Source organism: Haplochromis burtoni, unplaced genomic scaffold (genome assembly GCF_018398535.1).
Source record: "Haplochromis burtoni strain Fernald_Lab_line unplaced genomic scaffold, NCSU_Asbu1 Contig_261, whole genome shotgun sequence".
In the NCBI taxonomy this organism is placed as follows: Eukaryota; Metazoa; Chordata; class Actinopteri; order Cichliformes; family Cichlidae; genus Haplochromis; species Haplochromis burtoni.
The window spans coordinates 161,511-170,464 of record NW_024582622.1 but is presented as its reverse complement, the minus strand read 5'-3'; the positions used below and the strand labels follow the sequence as shown (position 1 = coordinate 170,464).

Below are 8,954 nucleotides of genomic sequence, written 5' to 3'. Positions count from 1 at the left end.
ACTTCCTGCCCAGTTTGACCCATTTAGCAGACGTCAGCCTGTTTAAGGCTCTGATGTCTATTCTGTATGACTTACAGCAGTTATGACATGGTCTGATTTTCTCACCCAATAAAGGAATATTTCATATATCAGTCTACTCTTCATTCTATCAGACACACTTATCACAGCTCCTACATTTGCTTTTTACACATATATGTAAGCATTGAGACAAATTTAGTAATGACAACATATTAAATGAACAATATTTGTCTCTTATAATACATCTGTATACACACTGTCACAGATACTCGTCTTTGACTGAAGATTTAAGGTGACAGGAAATATAAATAACTGCAACTTGAATCTTTGACCCAGAGTTCAAGCTCACTGCTGTAATATATCCTGTAATATATATCATAATAATCTGACAATACTATAATATTAGCCATATTATATTTACATTACCACAGTGAGATGACTTTAGTCTCATGAACAACATCAGCTAATTGTTATTTACTAACTAATCTTAAATGACTGTTCAGCACAGAAATGAAGCCCAACAATCATGTTTACAGTCCCGTGGTCTCAGCCTCAGATACTAGTCAAAGTGATGTCATAAAAAAATGAATGACCAACAAAACATTTTTCTCCTTCATTTCTGTCACACAAAGCTGTATGTAACGTGTCTCGCGGTTAGTATCATGGTTGCTAGGCAACCTGAACAGCGCGACGGAGGCCAGACCGTCCCATTTCACAAGCCTCTCACTTCCGCACTTCTCGTACTCATAGTACGAACCGTGCGTACTGCGCGTACTTCAAGCGTGCAGACCCTGAATTGGGACACAGCCAGTATATACAGACAGGAGGTGATGAGGGAAGTGGACACACACGGGGACACAGCTGAGACAAATTAGGGGCGATGAGACAGAGGGGAACAAAACAGAACACACTGAACACGAGACGCAAGACTGTCAAAGTAAAAAAGGAAGCACAGGGACGCGGGCCTAAGACTCACACACCTGACATAACATTAGGGATAAAACAGGGAGGCAACGAGACGACAAGAAACACCAGGAGAGCAACACGGGAGGGAGAGAGAGGGAATCCAAACATGGAGACGAGACAGACGGAGGGGCGAGCGACACACACGGACGACACGGAGTCAGGCAAACACACAAGACGAAGCTCAGGGAAACGCACAACACTAAACAGAGTTTACACAGGAACGAAATCATCCCCGTACACAGAGAATAACACAGCTCAGGGCTTCACAATAAGCAGTGCTCTTCATTACTAAACTAATGATTTCTTAAAAAGAAACACACTTATTATTATTATAGGAAGCAGTTTGTTACAATATTACTAGTTATTTCTTAACATTACATGCACTGTCCCTTCATTTGTAGCTCACAATGTAAACCTCAGAATATCGTCCCACACTGACACAGGCTCCTACTGACACTCAGCTGATGTTCAATAACACAAAGCCATGAGCAAGTAGAATCTACAGTAGAGTCTACAGTAGAGTTTACAGTAGAGTCTACAGTAGAGTCTACAGTAGAATCTACAGTAGAGTCTACAGTAGAGTTTACAGTAGAATCTACAGTAGAGTCTACAGTAGAATCTACAGTAGACTCTACAGTAGAGTCTACAGTAGAATCTACAGTAGTTTATAGTAGAGTCTACAGTAGAGTCTACAGTAGAATTACAGTTGAAACAGGTTTTTGTTCAGTTCTTCGTTTCATCTGATTCCACATGAATTATTAAGGTTCGTTTAGATCATGCTCTGAAACAACTGTCCAAAGAAGAACCAGGAAGTGTTTCATAACAGGGACCGAATGGCAGGAATGAAGCGATATACATAATGAACTCTGCAGTGAACAAGAGCAACAGTGACTAAAGGAGAATCAGCACAGGTGAAGGGAAGTGGGCGGGCCCCGAGGTAAACTTTCCTCTACATCCAGGCGAAAGCCAGAGTGAAGTACACTGCCGACTGACACGTGCCCTCGTACCAAATACCACAGCTCTGCTAGAGGACTCATTAAAGGGTCACTTTAGAAGAACTGGAGCTGACAGCAGGCGCACATTAATGATTTAGCCCAAAAATGACTAAAACAATCAGGCTTTATGTATGTTTTCACCCCCGTGGGGATATTCTGTCATTCTGTCACAGCTTTTGGACGACTCGACGCTGAATTCTAAACTGAAAGCTGGGAAACTTGAACTTACCCGAGTGAATGGCAGAGATCAATATACACATTCATGATGATGGACAACAGCAATGTCTGTGGACGAGAACGCCAACAGCATATTAGGGTTATTATAGTTAAACTAAAACTAGGTGTGAAAAGCACTCTGCTGAATGTGAATACAAACAGCACCTATAACTAATACGAACCCCAACAACAGTATAAAGCTAGCTGGACCGGTACATTTGGTAAGTGGGGCTTTTCTACATGATCAATGCACTGATGCACGCACACATAAAGAATATCAGCTGTTATCTGTTCTAACACTGTTATTTCATTACTATGGATTTCTTTTAATCCACGGAACTGCAATAAAATGTTTCAGTAACTCTGGATAATTGAAACATTTTAACGCCTTGTGTTTTTATTGCTATTTTGTAACAAAGGATATTTTTATACCATAAAACATTTTGTATTTCAATTTCAATTCTAAAAGGAGGGACATGACCTCATCATGTCTCACGTTCCTGACCACACAGCTACTATTACAACTTATTATTATTATAAGCAGTTCTTTTCTCTGTGTCAAAGAAGAAATGCGCTCATAGTAAAGCAGAACCTATTGGATGCTGTTTCCGTTGAACAGAACCAAATTAATGTGGATTATAGATGAAACTTTCAGTCCACATCGCCTCTGTTCAACGAGTCCGAGCTAGCAGCAGGTAGCTAGCTAAGCTGCCATCCATTAGCCTCGCTCAGCCTGCTAACTAGAGTTTGACTGCAGGTGATGAATGTGACATTTTACTGATAATGTTTGTTAGACTGCTAACAGTTCTCTTGGTGAGGACTCACGCGCTCCTACCTGTCACCTCTGAAAAACACCCTCTCCTGAACAGTGCGCGTGCACTCTCCGGACTTTTGGGGGCGCGGTTTAACCCCGAGTCACGATGACGGTGGCAGCACTGAGCAGGCTGACCGACTGATGACATGGTTACGGTTCAGTAGAAAACCATCACCCAGCGGTTCCTGTCAGCTCCTCCACCTACGACCTGCACACTGTAGTCATCATCACACCTGTGTGTGTATACACACACATACATACATATATATATTTAAAAGGGACAGTGCAGTTTAACATAGTCCAAGTACAAACATGAAAGTAACGCACGTACATTTATAGCTATTGCTAATTTTCAATAACTGTCCCTTGTTGGGCTTACAATCAAAATAGATACATTTCACAATAAAACATACATTTTCATAAAACCAAATTACATCATAAATACAATTACATTAATTAATAGACAATTAAACTAAAATTAAAATCCTTATTCAAAATGACTAATTTCCCTTTAACCACACTTTAAGCTTCAATGTAAAGGATCTGATGTCTGTAATCAATTAGATTTTGGTTGGAAGTGTGTTCCACAGATGGCAAGCTGACTGACCGAATGCAGATCTGCGATATAACATCTTGCAGTTGCCGTTCACCTTACTCCTAGTAATACGATTACTATCTTGTCTCTGGATGTTTCTATTGAGACACTCTGGGGCCATCCTATTTATACATTTAAGAAAACACAAATGATTAAAACTCTTAAAACTAAGTAGTAGCAATATTTCTTTAAAATGTGACAATGATGCCACTGAACAGATTTTTTTATCCATTATTTTTAAAGATTGGTTATATAAGGACACCACAGGCTGACTGGTGCTGCTTGGGTCCAAACTGTCATACAATATGAAAAATGAGAGAATATCATAGAATGCATAAACATCTGAGCTGCTGAAGTGGGTATAAAGTGCCAAATTAACTTAAAACAACTCAGATCAGCCTTGACCGTCTTAGAAATCTTTTTTACATGCTTGTCAAATTTAAGATCCGAATCTAAAATTATTCTAAATATTCTAAAAACGTAGATATATCTATATATGAGATAGATCTATCAAAAAATCTCGGTCTGTTTCTTCCAGTCTTCCCACAATGCTCTTCTTCTTCTCCATCAAACTTTTCAACAGCCAGAAATCAAACATTAGTAATGGAGACATGTTTATTAAGAGACAGAAACACTCGTTACAGGTTCACAGGCTGCACACTCGACCATGGTCATAGAAAACACTCAGCATCTAGTTCCTCACAGGCTGTTTTAGACTAGCAGCAATGCTAAGCTGGCTTTGGGCTTATCCAGGTGACTTCAGGGCTAATGGTGGGTTTGTTGTTCTATGAAGGCGGTTCACTTCATCGAGGTAACCTATGCTGTGAAACTCCTGCAGGTCAAAGATCAGAGACCAGCAGGTATCACTGAAAACAGTGACACCACACCTGGTCCCCCTGTGTGCAGACAGTCCACAGTGTCGTGAGTAATAAAATAAGAGATATGGATTTTTATAAGCAATAACATTTGATCCAAAGACACCTGTGCTCACCTTAGGTTGAAATTGTGTTTTTCTATTGAATCTTTACTGTCAAATCCTTAAACAGCACCAAGTCTGCAGCTAAAAGCAGAAAAAGTAAAACTGTTCCAAGTTTCTGATGAGCTGGATTTGAGTAGGCGAGTCTTTGGAGCACAGAACTGTAGTTTGACTCCACCACAGGCTGAAGGCCAGCTGCTCTTCCCAGTGTGCATGTGACTGGGCTCGCTCTTAGTATGGTTTGCCTCCCAGTGAAGTAAGCATCTCCAGCCTCTCTGCAGCAGTGGGCATGTCAGGTTTCACACCATCTCTTCTCCTCTGCACCATGATGTTGTGCTGCAAGACAAAACAGACCAGCCAAAGAAAGCACATCAGATAATTATCAGAACAGCACCTGCTAATAATGACGGCTGAATAAATAGCACGACACCTTCTAACCAAGTCAGTGTGACTGCTCAAGTCTCGCTTGTAAAGGTCACAGTGGGTCTGAGGAAATAACCTCGATGACATCACAATGACATCACGGAGGGCTTTGAGTGCCAAACTGAAATGATTAAATCATCAATTCAGCTGGTTTCAGAATTATTAACTGATGCATCAATTCATTACGTGTTTAAGACAGGTCCATCCTATCGCCAGGTATGATGAACAGGTATCCCACAATGCATTTCAAATCACAAGTGGCAGTGCTGCTCTAAACTGTAAGCAACAGGGTGGCTTTAAAAAAAGAAATCATTTCCTGATTCAAGCTGATTTCAGTTTGATTAAAGCTGGATCAGTAAATCGCTTTTTAAAGACGGCAGAAACTCAGCCTAAAGCTCACAAAACTATTTCAACAACCAGCAAACGGCTAAAACTGCAAATGACAGCAGGTACACGGCTTCAACACAAACATAAGTGAACCGCCTCAGGCTGGGCCTCAGCGTCAGCTCGTACTCACAACGCTCCTCAAACCCAACGCTGAAAATGACAGACTGAAACAAGTACAGCACACGTACAACCATCAGAGCTCCACCTGTGACAGGCGGAGGGGGTGTTGTGTCCCACTTTATAAGGTGCGGTGCAGCACAGCTCCAAACACTTCAGCAAATATCCTCCAGCTTTACAAACTGACCACAGGTTTACATTTAGATCGGCGCTCACAGCCCTCTGTACCACAAGAGGACACAGTTACCATACCTGTGTGAAACACTTGTGCTGTGGAGTCTGACGTGTGACAGGAGGCTGAAGTTAATTACATTATAGTAATAGTAATAATAATAATAATGTGTTAGTCCCTGTAGGGAAATGACTCCTCTGCATTTAACCCATTCACCCAGTGAAGCAGTGGGCAGCCACCAGTGCAGCACCCGGGGAGCAGCGTGTGCAGACGGTACCTTGCTCAGGGGCACCTTAGGGTAGCCGTTCAGTGGATTCGAACCCCCGACCTTCTGATCAAGGGGCAACCACTTACCTAGTGAGCTAGCCCTGCTTGTTGATGTGAGCCAATACTAAGAGAACCCCCGTTTGGTGGCCTTTTCTTTGCACACACACACACACGAATGTGAGGAGGACACACTAACAGCTGGTGATGTGTGACCCAGATGTAAACAGATTGGTCATGTGACCACTGCCGTGTGACACAGTAATGACAAACAGTGGACTTCCACAGTTACAAAAGCACGGCTTTGCTGTGACAATATTCTGAAGAGTTCACTATCGGGGAAGTTGATCCTTTACTCACACGTGGAGCTGAAACAACAGCAGGCTACTTTCAGTGCTTACATTTGACTGATGCCATTTCACTCTGGCTCCATGGTGTACTGGTTTACAGGTTAGCCTACTGAAAGATTCCCAGTTGATCCCAGACACACAAATCCCTCTATGGTCATGTCCATAAGAGCAACTGAGAAATGTGCTGATGTGACGCGAGATACGACTGCACCACAACAGCACCCCGTGATATAATTAGTATGTAATATGCTACAACAAAGGCGGACATTGAGCCAATGATACACCCGCTGCTCGGCCTGTAGCTTTGCGTCAGACTTGGGGACCATGGCGATGTTAGTTGCCAGGTTTAAAAAATGTCAGTTTTGGGTTTGTGAAGGAGATGCTGTGATGACTCATCGAGTGACGTCCCTGCCCAGCCAATCGGAGGCCTGCCGTCTGCTGGTGTCACATTTTGGGCTCACCTTGGATTGCTTGGAACCCCGGCCGAGTAGGTACTGAAAAAAAGGACCTGGTAGCAGGTACTCTGACCTAATGAAACTGTACCAAACTGTGGCCGGGTCTCTGTGCCGGGGGTCCGAGTCTGTCTGAGGGACTCCCTTTCTCCGTTTGTTCCAGGACAAAGCTCTGTTCTCTACTCTTTCATGTCTTTACTGAACTTGGTGATGTTTCCGTCGTGTTTACAGTGTAAAGTAGCTTTTCTCACTCACTGCAGCCTGCATGCTTCTGCTCAGTGCTGCCGAGTCACGTGAACAGAGGACGGCTAATCACAGCCGATCAGGGAGGAGGGAGCGCAGCCTGCAGGAGAGGAGGTGTTTGCACAGACACGCCAGCTTTCTGAAGGGCGGGAGCCGAACTTAGGACAGAAACAAACTAAAGCATCGAGTCCATCCTGTTAGTGTCGATCAGATACCAAAACCACTGATACTGCTGGCTAACATGTGTTGCTCATTACTTGTGGTGCCTTGAGCATCCAGTGGGTGTCACCACTGCAGCATCAAGGATGAAGATCTTTCAAGATCTTTGCCAACAACAAATCGAAACATGAAAACATTACACTCACCCAGTATTTCCTACAGTTCTTATATCTCTGGAAGTAGGTGGAGCACATGCTTTTATCATAGTTGTAGGCATTCAGACACTTCTGGGAGTCATCGCTCTCCTGAGAAAAGGAGTATTTCAAAGCACAGGATTAGAAAGCCGCAACACTCATGTGCCAGCAGCAGGCACACAGCCGACACAGCGCAGCACGTGACAGACGGCGAGCTTACTTCGATGCAGGGGTTAATGTCCTGGTTCCGAACTTTCCGTGCATTTTGATCCATCTGAATCTGGATGGATGGAAAGAAACAGGCTAGTTTTTCTCAGAAGCATTTACCTCTTCTCTTTGTGACTCCAGGCAGCATTTTAACATGAACCCATAGACTAGACAGAAAATACGGACATGGTCAAGTTCATGTCCCCCACTGGTTAATTATGTGACTGTTTTCAGTGTCATCATTGTAGCTTTTTTTAACTACATGTCACAATTTCCTATCTATACAACCAGAAGTGAGCCGCTGGCTTCCCTGTTTGGATCCATCATCTGTGTCCGTGTCCACTAGAATTAGTTAACTGAACTGAAATAATGATAACACAGTGACTGCACAGGAAGGCAGACGCCTACATGCCTCCTTTTGCCCTACTCAAAGGCCGTTTTTTCCTTTTTCAGCGGCAGACATTGTGATGTATGATGGACGTTTGTCTTGCAGTGAACCAGGCATTTCAGAGGTACTATATCAACACTGGACTGTTATTGTGGGCAACATTTAAAGATCAATACACATTAGCTCACTTTCAATTGTTACATTTTCCACATGACACGTGGTTGTGGTTATTTACTATTGTGCACCAAGAAATCATTCCAATGCATTTTACTGTAATACCCGCCCCAAAATGTTTATACTGTGCAGCTCGAGTTTGATGAAACACATCATTATTTATGCCACAGGTCGATTTACAACTTGAGGATATCAAAGATTAAGTTGTGATCAGTTTGTAGACTTTTATATCATGTTTACAGTTTTTCTCAGGATTAAACAAATGAGTGAAATAAAAAAATGTTTGTAGTTTGAAATACATGCCGAATTAAAAGGCAGTTCTTTCACACACTGTTTTAATGATTCCTGGAGATCGGAAGCGTTAAAAAGAGCACTTGTTATTTAATTAGCAGGTTTCCTAACGACGGTGGGTGCAGCTGAGCGTGCTCCCCCAGTACGTTTCTATATTGTATCAAGCGAAAGCTTCTTTAATGTCTCCAAACGGTGCAGAAACTTTGCAGCAGCTCTGAATGTGAGTGGAATACTCACCATTACCTGAATGTTACAACGTGCCTTCTAGAACCCGGCGTTAGCCTAGCGAGCTGTGCAAGCAGCTAACATCCACTGCAGTGAGCCAGCTTTAGGAAACACACAACCAGGCTAGACTCAAAAACCACGCTGGCGCGACTCCGAGCAACACGAAGCTAACTGATAACGCAACCTTCTGTCACCTTACCGCCGCCTCTGGTTACTGCACCGGCGCACCGCGACGTCACCGAGGACTGACGTCAATATGAGCCAATAGACGCTGTAAAAACCTGCAACGTAGAAAGATAATCCAGCGAGCCAATAGGATTCCGACCCT

General features: G+C 43.0%; 2 protein-coding genes across 4 annotated transcripts in view; both read right to left on the bottom strand.

Moving 5' to 3' along the window:
• arhgef4 (Rho guanine nucleotide exchange factor (GEF) 4) overlaps positions 1 to 4,116 on the bottom strand; it is a gene marked incomplete in the record, with an annotated part of 138,132 nt that extends 134,016 nt beyond the window's left edge. Inside the window, 2 exon segments of the mRNA XM_042227452.1 lie at positions 2,209 to 2,264; positions 3,031 to 4,116. Of these exon segments, the coding sequence (XP_042083386.1) occupies positions 2,209 to 2,243 (35 nt within the window).
• Positions 4,117 to 4,201: 85 nt separating this feature from the next.
• On the bottom strand, positions 4,202 to 8,928 carry chchd7 (coiled-coil-helix-coiled-coil-helix domain containing 7). 3 transcript variants are annotated; one of them, XM_005939305.3, is made up of 4 exons: positions 8,639 to 8,928; positions 7,562 to 7,621; positions 7,354 to 7,452; positions 4,202 to 4,916 (listed from the first exon to the last, which is right to left on the bottom strand). In XM_005939305.3, the coding sequence occupies exons 1-4, from the start codon at positions 8,639 to 8,641 to the stop codon at positions 4,812 to 4,814; spliced, it is 267 nt and encodes an 88-aa protein (XP_005939367.1). In that variant the 5' UTR covers positions 8,642 to 8,928; the 3' UTR covers positions 4,202 to 4,811. The 3 variants fall into 3 exon arrangements, with proteins under 3 accessions (XP_005939367.1, XP_005939370.1, XP_005939369.1); XM_005939308.3 differs by having other exon boundaries at positions 8,826 to 8,868; XM_005939307.3 differs by having other exon boundaries at positions 8,645 to 8,819.
• Positions 8,929 to 8,954: the final 26 nt, after the last annotated feature.